At 36.4% G+C, this 19,877-nt stretch overlaps 1 protein-coding gene and 1 long non-coding RNA gene across 14 annotated transcripts in view; both read left to right on the forward strand.

Moving 5' to 3' along the window:
- LOC109403044 (CTD nuclear envelope phosphatase 1 homolog) overlaps positions 1 to 19,877 on the forward strand; it is a 57,636-nt gene that overhangs the window by 32,762 nt on the left and 4,997 nt on the right. For 9 of the 11 annotated variants that reach the window (XM_062852364.1, XM_062852368.1, XM_062852372.1 and 6 more), the window contains exon 3: positions 19,170 to 19,427. In XM_062852364.1, the coding sequence (XP_062708348.1) occupies positions 19,170 to 19,427 (258 nt within the window). Of the gene's footprint in view, positions 1 to 14,751; positions 14,971 to 19,169; positions 19,428 to 19,877 lie in introns of those variants that run through there. The other 2 variants (XM_062852371.1, XM_062852370.1) reach the window with 2 other exon arrangements.
- Positions 14,974 to 19,163, forward strand: LOC109426320 (uncharacterized). 3 transcript variants are annotated; one of them, XR_009997830.1, is made up of 3 exons: positions 14,974 to 15,085; positions 15,196 to 15,707; positions 15,776 to 16,310. It is a non-coding gene; the product is annotated as an uncharacterized LOC109426320 (long non-coding RNA). The 3 variants fall into 3 exon arrangements; XR_003899166.2 differs by adding an exon at positions 16,334 to 19,163 and having other exon boundaries at positions 14,977 to 15,707; positions 15,776 to 16,268; XR_009997829.1 differs by having other exon boundaries at positions 14,977 to 15,707.

The following is a 19,877-nucleotide window of genomic DNA, read 5'->3' on the forward strand; positions in this document are numbered from 1 at the left end:
GTGTATTGTTTTTATCTTGCTCACACATCTTGCAACACACATGGTGCGATTTTTCAGAATAACCTCTACATTGTCAAACACTTGAAGATTTTTTTTAATCCTTTTTATACTCGATATTGTTCAAATCAGCGCAAAACGTGATTATATGGCATCGATCAATGTTTTTTTTACGAAATTTATAAACTGCACCTGATTTTATATGATACTTTATATGAAAAAATGAATATATTTTCTTAAAAACGCTATATCTCAGGAACGACGCAAATTACCTTGGAGAGTTAAGCTTTTTCGATCGAAAAACGTCTGATAAACACGATGGAATCAAAATTTTTAAAATCAAAATATACGTATTTTGAGCAAAATCGATTTTTAGTTTTAAAATTGAAAAATATGATATCTGGCAACACTGTATCAAAAAAATAATATTTTTTCTGGATTCCCTGAACGATTTCCTTTAAAAAAGCATAAGGTCGAAAATGTGTATGTGCAATCGTTTCAATAATAAAAATAAAAGAAAGAGAGGATTATTTTCATATCGGCCAAAACGAGGGGTGCTGCCACGGACCGAGGGGTGATCCGATCGGCACTAAAATTTGGATTTTTTTCTTTTTCCATCTAAACAAATGTTTCGGCCAAATTTGGTTCAAATCCGTGATGGTCGATTGCAAGCGGTCGGTCACATGGCGTGGAATGACCCATACACCGATGGTCACAGACGAGCAAACGCCGCGACAGCAGCACGTGCATGGTAGCAAATCTGCCGCATAAACAAAACAGTTTTATTCTGAAGCACTTGTGTCCCCCTGCTGGCTGGCTGGTTGAACCTATCATCAACCGCGCTTTAATCTATATGTAGGTATTTTATACGCGTCCTGCGAGAGTGCCGCCGCCGGCAGCCAGGTTTAGATTTGCTCGGTTCCAGTAGGGCATGAACATGAACTTAATTGGGCATAGTGAGATGTGGTACTTGAAGACATGGAATATTCATAGAAAATAGTTTTTTAATTGTTGTAAGCCATTGTGGAGCGGTGTTTTACCATAGGGCAAATAATCGAATAATAAGTAAAAGTAAATACTGTTCTTTTTAATTCTAACTAAGTGGAGGTGTAATATATACATGGCCACAATATCCAATCGCTTATGTTGTTCCGCAAATGTATGAAATCTTGTATCAGTCGCAATACGACGTGTACGTGCACATACAAGCTGTGATACCATAGCTAGATGTACTTGACTTTTTTTTTCTATTTTATCTATAGCTGAACTGGAACTGCTAACCTAGCAATGCTAGGTTAAGTGTTTTAATTGCACGATAGCAAGGCTCAATGCAAAGGCCTACGGTTTATGTGGTAGCTTATATTGCTATGTGGTAGAACAGAGAACAGACCATCATTGCAGGTGATATAAACACCCAATTATCATCAACTTCTCGGTGGCATTGGATGGAAAACGGATTAATTATTTGATATATGCAATTCAGTATCATAGTTTTTTTTTTAATAGAGTCACGCGATCAAGTGTTCTGTTCCCTTTCTTTTAAGTTTCGATCTTCTAACTTTTTCATTTTTTCTATTCTTTTCTATTTAGCTTATTTTTTCTGTCATGTCTACTCTCAAACAAGAATGCTGACAAACACTGCGTTTGTTTTTACGCGATAGATTGGTCCGCGTAAAAACGAAAACCACAGAAAGTGCGCTGTTTAATGAATGGAGGATGACAATTTTAGGAAATCAAGCTTCTTGTAGACATATATATAATATTATTCAGGAAAGAAGAAGAGGATTCAATTTGGTTTTCCATGATCTTCTCGTAATGGAAATTCGCTTGGTTTTCCAAAGAATGGTTTATTTTCGTACTTTCCACGCACGATAATATGAATTCAAAGATGTTAACGAAAATTTGTAACTGAAACAGAGAGTCAAAAATTCGAAGATTCAAAATAAAAATTGACATTCTCATTTTTTCATTCGTGTTTTGCCACATTCATTGTCAGCTGAATGCCTTTCTTTTTTCATTCAATTCTCTTTCATGAGTATTATCTTGCACATCGTAAAATAATCAATTTCTGTTAACAAACACAACATTCGGCTTAATGAACAAATGGAACAGATGGTTAGTGTTCCAATTAACTACTATCCCAAGTTTCGTGGTGATTGGAGGTTTAATTGGGAGTTATGGACTAGTTTTGTTTCTCAGTGAAAATTGTCAGTGACAGAAAAACGAATAAATAAGTGAAAACATTCATTCACCAAAATGAATTTTATTTTGATCCGTCAACTGAAAATTTTCAAAATTCACGTTGATTTCACTCATTGAAAATGAAAGTTTTAAACTCTGAACTGAAATGCAGAAAATACGTTGTTACTACATACATAACCAAATGAAAATGCTAGCATGTCAAGATCAAGTGCAGTGACTAAACCACGTGGAAACAATATATAAATAGCAACACGCTTCACTCGCAGCGATATGCTCTTTAGGGTGGGTCATCCGTCGCATAAAAAAAATCAAAGTACCGTCAAGGCACCATTCACCGTGGATCTAAAAGGATTCGGGGCAAATAAGGGCTGTCATTTGACACCAGTCTTATAAACATTATTGATGCCGCTTTTAATTGCCTTCATTATAGGTTAAAATTAACTCTTTCTTTCCCACAAGTTTTTTTGACATTTAAAAATAGATAAAATGGTTTCCAAACAAATCACCAGAACAAAAGATGCATAGTTTTACTCCAAAATATCGTTAGAAATGAAAAAAAAATATTTTTGGGGTGGATCACCTGTGATCCATTGGGAAGATGGATGCACTGAAGGCATACATTTTGTTTTTTTTTTTTGGTATATGGTTTTCTTTTCAAAACTATATATTTATAAATCGTCTATTACACCTTAAATTTATCTCGTGATTCTTATCTAGCCCTTCTGGAAAACTTAATGAAACTTGTGGGACTTCTTGCAGTTATATAAATAGTTAGTATTCGGACATGGTTCGCTTCGAATCTATGACTTCTCTCGTCATACCATATAAACCCTCCTGGATTAATCTGCGATTTATTGCCGGCGCTAAATAGATTACATTATATAAAACAATGCCATTTTTACATGAAGCACAACTAATAATGGCAAATGTCTTGGATGTAAACAAACATGCTAATAAGGAACAGGTTAGATCAGGAAGGATAAAAATATCGTTATGTTCCCAATGGATCTCTGATGATCCACATGTTTGTTCATAAAATTAGTGTAGTATTGTCAACTTGTTCATGAAACGGTATTTTATTGTGCTAATATACATACTGTAGGGTATGCTATTATTTTTTCCCGTTGAAAATAATGTTCATGTTTCAGAATACTGAATATTCAAATATTGTTCGAATTAAAATAGAAAAAATACCTAATTTCGCTAAATCTTTTAGCTCTGGAACAGAAACGAGAAAAGAAATTTTGGTCAAACTTGGCATAATATTGTCGGGCCGCCACCAAACCGGACATCGCACAATCAAGTCGCGACGCGACCCAACTCGCGACGTTTTAGAATCATGTCAAAAGTAGTGCGCATCCTTCCCTCTGTTGTCAGCAACACAGCGCACTAGATGCGAAACAGTTGCGACACTTGTGAACAAAGAAAATTACAATTTTAGATTGAATGTCTGTCTTGATTCCAACCAGATAGACAATAGTTCATTATTAAACGTATACAAACATCTGACGAAAAAATGAAAATGATCTGAAAAACTTATCCTGTATTTGTATGAACAGTGCAAAGTAGTGGATCTCCTGTGCTAGTGTTTTTACCCTAGTAGTTTTAATATGGAACGAAATCACCGATAAATTCTATCTTTGGCTCCAGTGATGATGTGCTCCTAATCTGACGTGGACATAAGCGAACCTACAACCCACACACATGTCGGCACCCGGATTTTTTTTCCCCGACCGGCGAACCTGAACTATCACTTTTCACTGGTGCTGCTTCGCCGTAGCAACACCAGCCAGAATCTTTTGGCCAGTCTAAGGGAAGTCATTTTTGTAAATAACAATCAATAATCCTGTGAAAAATACCGATATGTCAAATTAAAGGTTCCAATCTATGTTTTGTAGGTCAAATGCAAAAATCAAGCTAATACTTGATTTTTGCATTAAAAGTGTCACTGGGTCAGTTTAAACTATATTCTCAACTATGAATTGTCTGAGTTATAGCAGAAAAGTGCCCAAAGTAGGACCCCTGCCGAGATGGTTCCACTTCCCGATGATATATGATTATTTTTCTTGCATTTCATATCAAATTCTATATTTAAAAAAATCAAATTCTATAATTTCCACAGCTTTAATCATCATATTATATAATTGGGATCTAGTAGTAAAAAATAAATTAGGACTAGCTACGGTTTTAATAATCAATAGGCAAATGTTTTCGTCCTTTTAACCGTTATGTGGCCGACAGGGTACCCGGGTACCCAGTCCCCATTTAAAAAGCACGGTGGAAATTTTGTCGGACACATAACGGTTAATATTGTGTGTGCTTTGTTTAATTTCAATAGATCTAAGTTCGTATTTAAAAATATAGATAGACACAACCCTAAGTATATTTGTAGTCTACGTTATGATTGACGAAATAAATAAATAACAATACACCCGACCCAAAACTGATGCCTCTACCGCTCTACCCTATAGTTCAATGAAAAAAGTTGCATTTTTCTTGTACACCATGTAACCAAATGTGTAAAAATATAACTTAGAATGTGCCGAAAAAAATTGCCGAAGATCGCGAAGTTATAACATAACATTGCTGACATAAACAGTGGGACGTGCTGTTATCCCTTCACATGTCAAATATGAAACATCTTTAAGCGGTTTGAAGTTTATAACTTTTCCTACAAGCATCGGCTACACTTTAACTCTTTAACATCTTTCAGCGTAGACTTAACCGGTCTCGCTTACATTGAACAGCTGTTAAGGATCCGAAATAAAAACTTTGATCCAAGACAATGGTCAGCATGATCCACCCTGCTCATCTGCGTACTGCTGTTTACCTCTGGCGTCACTTTGCTGTGTAGCACGGTACCGTAGAGTTTGTCATCCGTTGTTCATCATTCATGTTTCATTCATGATTTCCCATACACATGTGGTCTACTAAGCATTGATTTTTTACAGAAGGTAACAATTCTGCCATTGCTTGTTTCATAAATGTTCCCTTGTGCGTTCTGTAACATACGTAAGTACAGCCTTTTGTACCGGCTACTCGTTCTTACAAATCACAGATTAAGCTAATTTCTACATCTATGATTTAGCAGATGAAAAGTACGGGCAATTCGCTTACTCACTCCGTTATGCTTAGATGTGTATTTATATCTGTTGGAGCTTGACCCACAGTTTTCAATTATTGTGTGTGTCGCACGAGATGAATAATTTTCAAGATCCTCTTCACAAGCCCTGTGTATATTTATTTTCCGAACGAACTCTGCCTTCAGACGCAAGGTTATCGGGTTGTTATAGGTTCTAAAAATACATCGTACATGTTTTCATAAATGCTTGTTTTTCTTTTTCGCACGCCATTATATGAACTCATTATCGATATCCAACATTATATTTTGATTGTAATATGTAGTTGGGACAATCATAGCAATTTTTTTTGCGCAAGTTTCTTTTTTCTAAGAAACTACTTCTCCTATAAAAACTAGGTGAAGGCCCTTCCAAAAAATCGTAGACCAAAAGTTTGCACTTTTTAAACGAATAAGCAACTAAGATATCTATTTTTCCCATGTCGTCAGTATGTTAAATGTAGGAGGGAGAAACGGCTGTGAAATAGTATTTCCAGAGTAATTAAGAAGCATTTTGGTTGATCACATGCCGAAACTCCTCGGGCTGTGGAAATGCTAAATGAATGCATGTATTGAAGGGCCACATAATATTGATTAAATAAAGGATACGGTTTAGAATAACGTTACTTTCTATTTGTTTTTATAAACCATGCAGTACACTTCCGTTTTTTTGAAATCCGTTTGCTCCGGCACGCAAGATAAAAGTTTGAAAAGTTTTTTATTCTACGGTAGCTAAATAGAGTCCGTAAGGTTTTTTTATCCATTTATTTATTTTGTAGGCACCCTGTGCACCTAGGCCTCTACTGTGCCGATTACCATAGTTTATCTATATCTTTCCTAAGCTCCTACACTTTGATACAGAGTCTATTTTTAGTTCTATTGACAATTGCTTGTGTCTCTATACAGTGATAGACATTCGTTTAGCCGAGGCTTAAAGATTTTCAAAAAAATGTCAGGAAACTCATGCAAAAGATTTTATGATAGAACTTTTTTATCGTAGTGATAGTATATCTAGTACTGTTTTATAAAAATGTGAAACATCATACTTACATATACACTGAAACAAAAACGAGGGTAAAAACCCTTCAAATGTCATTTTTTGCCTAGACATTCGTTTAGCCGAATTGAACATTTTTTAGAATTCCATAATAAAAAACTAACAAATTTCGAAAAATATACAACAAGGTCATTTTGTATGGTGACCTGCATTATAGATCGACATGTAAACCACGAATTAGGTCGTTTTTGGAAGTGTTGCCATATTAATTTTATATGCATCTCATATAAATATGTCATAATATTGTAAATGTTTCCAAATTGAGATTTAATGTAGTTATTTTTATCGGAAGTGTTTCAAAAGAATGCAATGAAAGTTTCATGACCAAAGCAGGTTGAAAATTTACGAAAAACAATGTTTTTAACAGAAAAAAATAACGCAAACCATAAAAAAAACCACGTATTTGAGTATTGTTTTGATGAAATATTATGGTTTCACTTGCATAAATCACAGCATTTACTACTATTACGTTTTCTAATAGCTCCCAATATCTTCCAGACTTTTCCAGACTATTCTGGCTGAAATAACATACATTGAACGGCTCATATTTCGAGAAATGGTACTGAAAGTATTCAAATTTCTAGCATGAACTACTTGTTTCATAATTTAGACATTCTTTTCAAATAAATCATGTTAAAAATGAATGTGGTTCACAACTAAGACTCATTTATAATATATTTCTTCAGATTGAATGACATAAGCCAATTGTTTGACCATATCTTGCATTTTTGTATGAGCATCTGATTTTAAATAAACAGAGTACAAAAATTCTGACACTAGTTGCAGTTCTTTCACTTTGTAGTCTTCTAACTCATTTAGTAATGCTAGTATCAAACAGGTATACTCCACAGGCATTAGGGCACGTCTTTATTTCAATGCAGAACTATTTATTTTAGCTTTTATCAATCCCATTTTAAAGTTTAAATAATCAAAAACTAGTATACTTAATTTTTTCATGACATTTTATGCAATAATTTGAACATTTCTAACAATAACTCTGTGCCATATTTTCAAATCTGCTAATCTAGCATACGTTTGAGTGTTTACAGAAATCATTTTTCTTAAATAAATTTGTTTATCGGCGATTCTCCTTATCGGGATTTTTTTTTAAAGTATTTCTCTGAATTCCACAAATAACTAAACTTTGAAGGTCAATTATCTTGCTAACACGTCATAAACTAAATGCCTTGGGGTATATCCTCGAAATATACTCACGAAATTGCAAAAAAACTATTGAAAAACAATTTTTCATTTACCTCGGCTAAACGAATGTCTAGGCAAAAAATGACATTTGAAGGGTTTTTACCCCCGTTTTTGTTTCAGTGTATATGTAAGTGTGATGTATCACATTTTTATAAAACAGTACTAGATTACTATCACTACGATAAAAAAGTTTTATCATAACATCTTTTGTATGGGTTTCCTGACACTTTTTTTGGTCTCGGCTAAACGAATGTCTATCACTGTATCTACCGTCCTCGCAGTAGGTAGGAGAGAGATCTCATGCCGTACTTGTCGCTACTGTTGTGCTACAGCAGCGTGTGGTTCCAATACATTTCCATCCAGTCCATTGTGTGTGCCGCGGGTTCGTTTGCCGTGAATCGTATATCAGGCTTGTTGCCGTCGAAGAGGGTCAGTTGTCTCAGTCACCATCCAATGCTGACGGAGGATGGATGTGCCCTCCCAATGCACTGTCCTCCGTGCGGCGTCTTTTTGTGGCTGGACGAAGTGTTTTTTGAAGGGGTTGGGAATTTCACCCATGACGATCCGCTTTACTAAGCGAAACTGTACCTCAAAGCTACAGGCCCCGACAAGTCCGTAAGGTTAAAATTTGTAATTTAACCCTCGTCGTGCATTGGGGTCATTATGACCCCTAAACGTGCACTACGGCAGCGAGGTGAGCGCAAGCTAATGCACGAAGAAGGTTAAAACAATACAACTTTAGTGATGATATGGTAAGAAATTGGCAAGTGAGCTCAACTTGGGCTGATTTGCCTCAAAATGACCGTTTTATTAAAGATAAACAACATAAAACGTCAATTTTGGACAAATTAGGGATACAAGCATGTTTAAAAGTGAGAATGGTGTGAATTTGGATAAGATGCAACCATGCTTCTTTAACACAACAAATCTCGTTAAAAAAGGTAAATGAACGTTTTTGTTTAATTTACGTTGTATTTTGTACAAAACAAAACGGCTTCGTACTTCACCAATAAGAATCTCATATTTCTTCTCTTCTGGCCATAGTTGCTACTAGCAATGGTAAGGACAGGAACCTAACTTGTTTCAACGTAAAACCATTACTCGTTAAAATATGACGAAATACTAATGAAATGGCGTGCGTGCCAGCTGAAATGAACTTACGACACATTAAGCGATCACCAGAGAAGGATAAAGGACAGTTAATTCCAAAACATGTGCTATAATTGCTCAGTGTTAGATGGCCTTTCAACAAATAAATTTACTTTGAAACTCCTAATTACAGACGTGAAATGAATTCAATTTGATTTTGTATGAGAACTTATTGGACACGGTGTACGTTACTTTCGATGTACACTGTGGTGCATAATTGATCGGACAAACGCCGATTTTCATGCAAAATGGCCAAATTTGAGATGCTGTAACTATGGTTTGCTTTGATGGATTGAGCTCAATTTTTGACACGGTGTGGTGACGAGTGTCTTATCCGCGCACCTTTATACATTGCAATCGTGTGCATACATGCAACTGTGCGGCGGCGACAGTCGGTACATGCTCTGCTGCGCAGCAGCCGAATAGTCAGTTCGTTATACACTCTTGTGCTTATCACACGCGGCTACCACAAGTGGCGACGAGGATGAAAAAAAAGTTGAATGATTTGCGGATAAAGCAGATCTTATTTATTTTGTTTATTCAATCTCGCTTGAGTGTCGATCAATGCATCAGTGATTTTATAATTTTCGTTATATTCTGTGTCATATTCAATGAAAGCGGTTGAAAAAAAAAAATAATGAAGAAAGAAATAATGTTGTGCGGGTGTTGTCGCAGCGTTGCAGTTTTTTTTCTGTTGATTTTAGTGAAAACAAATGCTAATAGAACAAAAGAGAAAAGTCAATATTTGAAGCAACAGAAGATTTTGATTTGCTTCACAGTGAACAGCGGAAAAGTGGTGATACGACGCCGCGACCGTTTTGTGCAGGCTTTGTGCGAAGGTGGTGACCTTGACACATTGTTTTCTGCATGCGGTACCGAAATAAAAAAGCGTTCTATAATAGTGAGTGTGTGGCATTGCGGCTAAGCAGCGAAGGAAAGGCGGATGGGATGGCTGTTATGAGTGAATGCAGGTAATGCAAAGTGATGTATTGGGAAAGCGATGTGGCTTTTTGTAATAACGGAAAGGTGAGTAAAATAAAATCTTTACGTTGATGTTCTTTCGATACACTGCGTAAAGCCGTGTTGGAAGTTGTACTAAAAGGTGTGTATCTATGCAAAACCATTTTAATAGTGATTGGTGTTACATAGCTTTCCAAGACTTGTTTAAAATGCATTTGGAATACTTTGGAAAGTTGAAGTTTTAGATGTGAGATGCTGAAAATTATGTCGTATCATGTATCACGAGAAAAATGCAGATAAACTTGCAGATGCAGATTTGCATCTAGCAATAAGAATGGTCTTAGTATCGTAGTGAATTAAGCATGACAAAGTGATTCATGTCACGAAGAGCTTCAATGGTATCGTGATTAAATTCACTTGAGCTGAAAAAAAATATGAATGTTAGGAATTGTGATTGAATTCACTGATGACATCGATAAACTTCTGAAAGGATTAGCTTAAGAGTGGTTTTACAAAAAAAAAAACTGTTACTATCAAGCGCTCTGCGAATGTTCTTATACATAATATTAAGTCGTTGTATCCTGACATGACTGGATGCTGTGTTTATCATACAACTCAGGGGCAGTGGCCGTTCTCCTCCATACCTTTTAAGACAGTCATGATCATGCGGTATTAAGATACATTTTACAATTCCGAGCGTGGACAAATTCAAAGGTACGGGAAAAATATGTACATGTGTGTTGTTTGTAAGACATTTGCTAAATCCTTTATGAATCGCTATTTCTTCTAAAGGTCATAATTCGCACAACCGTTAAATATATTGTTTCATTGGACGGATAAGGTTAATTATCGAGGTGCTAATAGTTTCAGGTAAATAAAAAAAAATCCAAAATTTATTATCTGGTTGTTGTGCAGTATCGATTGTTGCTCCAATAAATCTTGCTTGCTTCGTGGAAACGTCGGTTTCATTCTCGTTTTGCAATAGACTTTTCGGGTTAAAATCGTTCAACTTCATAAATGGGACAGCGCACAATAGGGGGATTCACTTAATAGCGAAAACTGATTAAACTGATTAAAGGTTGCGATCACCAAGACAATCTTTGATTATTTCATTCGCAAAATCATGAAACATTTCAAATAAACATAAAATCATGGCTTACGCTGAAATTTAATGTTTTTAGTGAGTACACCTACTATGATCGGATATTCATAGTATTTCTAAAACGTTCTTTTAAACAAATCTGTTGTGCTGTGCTGTTATTTTATGTACTGACGTTGGGTCAAGCTTTCAATTCTTTCAATCATAGTCCTTATTACATTGCTGGATCTATTCCTTCTTCGTAATAATAGAAAATTGTGTAAGCCACACTACCCAATTCTCGGTGATCTATGTTGCCAGGATTGCCATAAGGATAGTTGCCAAAACAGATGCTGATGCAGAACAAATGCACCTTTTCCATCTCACTGAAAATAGGATAACATTTCTTAAGGTGCAGCACCAATTTAACACATACGCAACACTTAGCTGGCAATCATTGTTATCGGCTGACTCGAAATATGGGAACAAAAAAAAACCAAAGCTTTGGACGCGCTTTTCAGTTTGTCGACTTCCATTTTGCAGTATTGTCTTGTCATAATGATGAACCTCGAAATATCAACAGTGCACGGAATGGGTTTTGTTCGAGTTGTGATTAAGTTCACTGCTCACAAAGACACGGTGATTACAAACACCAAAGAGAGTTGGAGATTACTGTGATTAAATTCACTCGGAGACTACGGTAACACATGTGATTAAATTCACTGATAATGTGAGGAACAGAATGTGACAAAATTACAGAGTTGTGATTGAATTCACTGAAAGTACGTGGAAGATACTGTGATTAGATTCACTTGTAAATGACAGGATGCCATGTGATTTAATTTACCGATGGTGTGATGAAAAGGAATTCATTAAGCCAATGGAAGTGCATGCAAGCAGTTGTGATTAAATTCACTGATCAGTTTAGTCCAACTGACTCATAGAGTACATAGAACGGTGTGATTAAATTCACTACATTACAGTGAAGAATACTAGAGTAAAAAAAATGAAACGTGATTGTACTCATTAAGAGCGTACTGCACGAACGGTGATTGTATTCACTGAGAACATATAGAAAGTTGTGACTGAATTCACTGTTATATGAAAAAAAGATAGGATTGCTTCTGTATAAAAATAGTTTCCATTGGATGTCGCAGTTAAAAAAAATAGTTTTTAAACAAAATAAGGGGTAGCCTACCAATTATCTGTACAGTTGTACAGTAAATAAAACAGTTGTATGGCAACCTCGAAATCGCTTTCTATTATTGATTATTCATTATCGTAATAAATTTTATATGGGGAAGTTCTAAGCAAAAAAAATGTATTCTTCAACTTCATTTATATACAACTAAAAAAAAAAATGCAACATATCTAAGGTATCCGACAGAGCATAACTATTTTGTGATTATTATATCTGATATCAACCACTAGTATTGTGCAAAGTTTTGAGCAATTGGTTTACAAAAAGGCTTTAGTTCTGTTTGAATCACTCACGAGTTCAAAATATTTATTTTTTCTGAAAAACATGGAAACTTTGGGTAGATGTCCGGGTTTTTTCAGCTTGTCTATTAGATAAAGTTTTGGTTCACCAATCCAAAGACAGTTCGATTTCCGTTCCGGTCGTGATACGACTTCCTGGACATAGTATATCATTATGCCTGCTACATAATATATGAATTCTTTCAATGGCAGGCAAAGAAAGTCCTTCTAAACTAAGGAAGTACGCAAAGAAAACTTAATTGAAGGGAGAGAGGCCAAGTTCCAGTGGAAATGTAGAGCCGAAGGAAGAAGAAGTATTCATCTGTGCAGTGTATTGAGAAATTGTGATTAAATTCACTGGCAGAGGGCATGAAAAATACTGAAAGTATACAGGAAGCGCTGTAATTGATTCCACTGTTAAGAAAAAATTGAAAAAAATAAATGATCACCTAGGTTGTAGCAGTGTGGGCGGACGCACTCATAACAATAGGATGCGTGAAATGGAGCTTGATTTACTTAGAAGGGTAGCACAAGAAAAAAATCCCAAAGGATGCGTCAGCGAGGATTCCTACATGGATTCTGTGGAAATGAGCTAGTATTATTGTCAACATCGGAACACTTGGGTTATATAGATCTTATATAACGAGACTAATACGATAGACTGAGTTTTAGAATGATTACGCCATAACGACTCCGAAGAAATAATCAATATATTGGACCATTAATTAATAGCAGGCTGTACTATTCCTTTGAGTTGAAAAGAATTCAAATGCACTTAAATTTTCAGACGATTGGAAGCAGTTTACCAACATGTTGAACGTGAGAAATTATAACTGGTCAAATATATGTGCTCGAAATGTGATAACTGTGGAAACTAAGGAATAGTGTGCAATTCGAGAGAATAAATCCTTCTTATCGTGCAATGACAATATACGATCAAATAATAACAGTCCCGAGGAATGAAGGCAGGTACAGTGACCCCACACCGATAAATCATCTTAATTTTGTACACTATTTATGAATCACCATGTTGATCAAATGAGCGATCCATAAACTGTGGTCATTTTTGCCGATTCATAAATGACCCCACTGTACATACTAAATAGGAACAAGCATAAAGAATTGCTATTACGGCAAACCTAGCACCGTCAGTCGTCTAGGCGTGTCGTAAGCCGCGGAGTGAGGGTTCGATTCCCGCTCCTGTCGAAGAAAACGTTTCGTCAAACGGAAAATTGTCCACTGGGTGTTATTTGTGTTGTCCGTTGCCTAATGATAGTGCTTGTTCAGTCTGTGTACAACTTCTGGTTGAAGACGGTGTAGTGTATTTTATATGCTATTTAAAAAAAAATCCTGAATGTTCCTGGCAAAAATACACAATCAATGTTTCGCGATCATGCGGTTCGAGAGAAACCATAAATTGCCGATTTGAGTGAAGACAAAATATCCTTTCATCAATCCGAGAAGCAGTGACCTATCGTAGAATACAGTCCACTTATACGTATCTAACAGTGAGTCAATGGGGAATGAATGAATTGATGATTATTGGAGTTCCTCCATAAATGTTACGATTGCTTATGGATGTAAGATCCCATCTTGGCACAACTTGTGCAGTAAGATAGATTTCGCTTGTATAATGCATTTGGGCGTGTTTAACCGAATATTTTGAGTGCACATCAATGGAGAGAAGAATAGTTGCTGTATTATATCAGTGGGTGTTCCTTTTTCTCAAAAGATATGAGGAAATATTTGTGCTGTTTCACTCCTATCTCTACAAACTCAGTAGGTAACACAGTAAAGCAGAGTCAATTTGAATCCATTGACAAATAATCTTTAAAACCAGAAAAAAATGTTTTTTTTTGGGAAATATGGAGGAGGAAAAAGAGCAGACAAAATGCAGTAGAAGAATTGCTTCAGCAACAACACAATGAATGAAGGATTAACATTTGTCCTAACAGCTATTATGAAATGCTGACTGGTGCAATGATCAGAAAATCATACAGTAGCAAACACCTATTGTAACAATACTGCTTTGAATCATTCTATTGTTGATCAGTCCCCATGTCCATTTGTAATCAGAATCGTGTTCAGATCACTTCACTAGAGCACAGCTTTTAAAATACAATTGCGCCTGAAAAAGTTTGAACTATTTGACAAATGTAGAATAAAGAAAGGGGGATGTGGTGACGAGTGTCTTATCCGCGCACCTTTATACATTGCAATCGTGTGCATACATGCAACTGTGCGGCGGCGACAGTCGGTACATGCTCTGCTGCGCAGCAGCCGAATAGTCAGTTCGTTATACACTCTTGTGCTTATCACACGCGGCTACCACACACGGAACTACAAATATGCTGAATTTTGTGTATACAAAGTATAAAATGTTTTCGTTCACAGGTCTGGGCGTGGCAAGGCGTTGAAAAAATTGCAAAAGTGATCGGACAGCGGCACGCGTGTAAATCAAAGGGTGTCCGATCACTTTTGCAATATTTTCAACGCCTTGCCACGCCAAGACCTGTGAACGAAAACATTTTATACTTTGTATACACAAAATTCAGCATATTTGTAGTTCCGTGTCAAAAATTGAGCTCAATCCAACAAAGCAAACCATAGTTACAGCATCTTAAACTTGGCCATTTTGTATGAAAATCGGCGTTTGTCCGATCAATTATGCACCACAGTGTATGTTATAAAAAACTCAACATTAGAAAACATATTAGTGTGAGAAAGGTAATTTGAATTCCAACGAAATTCACAATCAGCCGAAAGCTTTTGAGCAGCACAGCTTATGCTAATTCCGGAAGATGCAATCGAAAATCGAACTTCAGTTCAAATTCTTGCAACGGTATGCTGTACGACGTAATCAAATGTTCAGTGATCGCCTGAGAAATATTTTACATTGCCTAGATTCTGCTGGAGTTAACACAGATCACCTGTTGATAAAATTCTTTTCAGGTGCTAGTAAGCATCACGGAGAAAAACTAGGCTGGTTTGAAACAACAAATCTGTAAGTTGTTTTTCTATCTTTGCTGTTTGGCGGTTGAAACAAACTGGCTTGTTTGTTGTTTCTAATATTGGTTAGTAAAATCCCTTCCGGTAGAAATAAATTTGGAAATTTGTTGTTTTCTACAAACATCATGGTTTGTTTTTACTAATCTTTGGGTTGACTGTTTCATGTGTTTGTAATAAAAAACAAACCACAATTTTGGTTTGTTCCAACAAACAGCCCGGGTAAAATCAAACCGAGTTTTTGTTTGAGGAAAATTTAACAGGAAGTTTAGTTTGAAACAAACCAAAATAGTAGTTTGTTTCATTAGAACCATCCCAGAAGCCTCGCTACTAGCTCTTTTCGTTCAGCCATTTGAAGAGTCTTTGCGGACATCATACACTCCCTGTATGCTCTTCTGTACTGATGCTGCCGTTGCAACCCGAAGTTTGTGATCAAAAAAAAGTCTCATTTTTACAAGGTAAGATTATTAAAATATATTTTTCTGTGATTTTGTAAATCAAATTATGTTGCTTCTTCAATTTTCAGATACACCAGGAAAAAATCTCGAAAAACCTCGCATATTTCCAACACCAAGTAAAAGACGCAACCTTCTTGAAGGGCCACACCGTTTCTCCCGAGGTTTCACGCACTCGGGACTGAAGAAGCTATGATGGCGGAATTGCGACCGTAGCTGAAGAAACCAAGCCAGGATGAGAAGGAGCAGTGGAAAAACCAAGCTGAGCACTCGGCCAGGGCTTCAACCAGGACCACAAACTAGCAATCATTTCCCGTAAAAGATCCCCACAATAGAAAACGCTTGCTAGCCGGCCGCATCACCAGCTCCTTCCAAAAGCAATGAATATCAGGTTAATTATGGAAGCCGCTATGGAGCACCCCAAATATCGCCGGAAATCAATCGATCGAACGGTCAGCATAAGCAGATTGTTACATCGGCATTGGGAGGAGGCTGTTCCTGGGAGTACAACTGTAAATATCGGCAATCTGGAGGTTGTTCTTCCGCTGAAAGGTTCAGTCTTGGGTAAATAAATAAAAAAATAAAAATATTGTTTATTTTTTCAAATTTTTCGTTTTTTTTTTTCGTAGACATATACAAATACAAAAAAGAGGGGCAAAGCAAAAGCAATTTTAACAAACCCGTTAGTTTATTTCAAACGGAAGTTCCGGTTAAATCAAACCTAAATTTGGTAAAGACAAACAGTGAGTATTAGTTGAAACAACTACCGACATCGTTTGTTTTCTAACCTGTCAAAATAAAACAACTGGCATATTGGTAATTTCAAACAAAAGTTTGTTGATAATAACGGCAAATTGACAAAATCTACAACTGCCAACTTTAATTAGTTTCAACTACCGCGATAAGTAAATTCAAACCAATATTTGGTTTGTGCCAAATTCAATCTGAAATTCCGGTTGAATTAAACTGAAATTCGTTTGTGTTTAGTAATATTTTTTCTCCGTGATGAAAATAAAAAGAACGGAATTTCGTTCTAATGTTTAACCAAGATCGTTAGTACACAGGGTACTCGATCAAATTTTTATTAATTAGTGTCAAACAGATATTTTATCTTTAGTTGTTTAGATTGCTTGTCAAATATTTGACCCGTGTACTGGAGTTGAAATTCGGGTCCAGATTCCTACTGGGGGGAATTTAGCAGTAAAATAAGGGCTATTCGAGGTTTCCGATGCATGGCCATTTATCAGTTCTATTGTTTTGTTTTATAAGAAATCAAAATAAAAACTGTATCACAATCGATACTTTATTGCCCTTTGATGGCAATTGAGTATTGCGACGTGCACTACACTAAGGTTATGAGCAGGGATAGGGTGCGACTCAAAACTCTTTGCGTGCCGCACACGCTGCTACGACACAGCACAACAAACCAGAAGGAGACGAGTACGTGCAATCGGTTGTGTGTTGCTCGCTTACTTTGCCGCGCGCTGAAGCTCTCCTGTCTCTCACGCTTTGTCGTATGCACTCTCTCGGTGCTTGTCTCCGTGCTTTGCACTTTGCATGATACTACGCATGATTGGTAAAATTTCGAATCAAACGACCTATCACTTATCAACCCTTGGCAAGCTTAATAACTTTGTCGAAAACACAAACTATTCAATTAATTTATTAACTGATTTTTTTTTTCTGTTTGGTGACAAGCACTGTCCCAAGCACCGTGCATTACTCCCTGCGCCGTAGAGCTAGTGCTGCGGTTTGTCTCTCGTACAATTACGAAAGCTCTCACTCATACGTCTCTTGTCTCTCGGCAAAACGGGAGACAAGCACTTGAGATTGTGCGAAGCACACACTTTTTTCGCACCGCACGGTGCATGCCGTCAATCCCTGATATGTCACAATAGATCTAAAAACTGGTCGCAGTGACAGACCCGAACAGGAAACATGTTCCTTGTTCACTATCGCCATCTACTCAGTGGGTTTGCTTACCACAGCGTAATTAGCATTGGACGATTATGTTTCCGTGGCGATGATTGTTATCGCATTTTATTCCAAGGGATACGTCTGTTTGTCTGTGATTGTAGCATAGTTTGGTCATCATTTTCGGTTTCACATGAAAGAAGTTCATTAGTAGAATCAAAATACAGAAACAATTTGTACTGTGTGCACTTCGTAATTTAGTTGGACAAGGTTACCTCTTCCATCTTATGAAGCACGATGCATGCTCATTAACCCTTTATAAGGCCGAGAGAACCAGGCACGGAACCCACTCGTTCTACATTGGAATATAAAGTACATGTGGTGTAATGAACAAAAACGTTTTTATTTTCAAAAAATTCGATGGTCGATTTTGTATGAAAAAAATTGGTCTAAATTTCAACTTTTTGTCAACAAAGTTTAAAATGTTGTGATGTGTTTATCAATCATGCTGATTTTTTGACAGGTTATTGCCCTAATATTCATAAGTTATTTGTGTGAATTTGAACTCGTTTGGTCAATTATTTTGGACGATATGGCAATTTTAGTACATGGCCATTTATTATAGTACATTTTTTCAAAAGGCCGAGTTTCTAAAAGTAAAGAAGTAAACAAGTTGAAATTTTGTCCACAAGTAAAAGGAACATAGGCCTTTCATTCCCCATCATTCGATTCGCTCACCACAACAGAAGTTCGAGCTTATGAACCTTAATGCACTCAAAAATGGCGGTTTTTGGAGAGACATTTTGTTCTAAAAAAGCCCATTCATATTTGTTATGGCTCAAAAAAATCATGAGTGCTCACAAAGGCCTAATGTGTCCCTCAGTTAAAACAGAAGTTGCAAAAATTTTCTAAACGAACAGAAAAAAATATGTGTACAAGGTGGCAATATAGTTGCCACTGCCTTATAAAGGGTTAACTTTCAAACACTAAAAGAACGTCGCAAACTTGCAATTTTATCATTTGAAAACTACATCGTTGCGCAACTATTGATTCGATGGAACTTCTTTCAAAATATTTTTTTTGCACATTTCTCGACAACTACGAAATCGTAGTATTTTTTATAGAAACCATCATCGTTCCTAAATTTGGTTCCATCAATAATATAATGACAACTTACAATACATTTTGCGAAACTAAAGATTTTAGAATAACGAAATCACAACTAAAAAAGCTATTTGCACTCGTTATTAGAATTGAAAGAAGCAAACAAATCTAGTTTTAAGCTCAAATTGTAATACAACGGTCTACTTATGATTGATTGACTACATGAAATAAATAAATTTGGTCAGTTCTACAATTTCTACATGCTTCGTCGCTGATCAGCTGCTGGTTAATTTGACAGAAACCTTCGTTCAAAATTTTTGCTCAAAAAGCATTGCAAATCCCCACACCGCCGCTTTACGCTAGTATATTCACCAATTGCATCGTATCACACCATCACACCGAATGATTTGCCTTTTCTTTCCCTACGGATAATCTGACTGCCATTAGTTTGTACAGCATCAACCGGTAAAATATGAACTGTTCCCGCTGTCACCGGTATCCCGGCACCGGCTCGGGATGGTCCAGCGCAAAACGTTGGTGCTGGACCTGGACGAGACGCTGATCCACTCGCACCACGACGCGATGCCACGGAACACGGTGAAACCCGGCACGCCGCACGACTTCACCGTCAAAGTCACCATCGACCGGCATCCGGTGCGGTTCTTCGTGCACAAACGGCCGCACGTAGACTACTTTTTGGACATTGTGAGTATTAAATTAGTTTGTAATACAAATTGTATGTAGTATATTTTTATCTTAAAGTATGTTTCAAAAATCAAGTTATTTAATATTATTTAATTATTATTTAATATTTGAATTGTGACAGCGGTAATGTTACTGAATTTGAGGTCTCGAGAAACTTTTGCTATAGATATTATTGGGAAACGATACTACCTTGCTCGTTCCGAAATTATCGCTTTTCTGATTAGTTCCTATCAAGTCCTTTCTAACCTCTGATAACAGAATAGATATAACTTGTAAATCAGATGATAAAAGTTATCAGCAAATGACGTTATTAATATAGATATGAAAGCCTTTTCAATTAGTTATATGTAGACATAAACAAGAACGATTATTTGAAACAAAATTTCAAACGATCCTTCTGATGCGATTGTTTTTTGATCTCTTGATAGTCGTTTATCTGCTTCCAACACT

The sequence above is a fragment of the Aedes albopictus genome, chromosome 2 (genome assembly GCF_035046485.1).
Source record: "Aedes albopictus strain Foshan chromosome 2, AalbF5, whole genome shotgun sequence".
NCBI classification, from domain to species: Eukaryota; Metazoa; Arthropoda; class Insecta; order Diptera; family Culicidae; genus Aedes; species Aedes albopictus.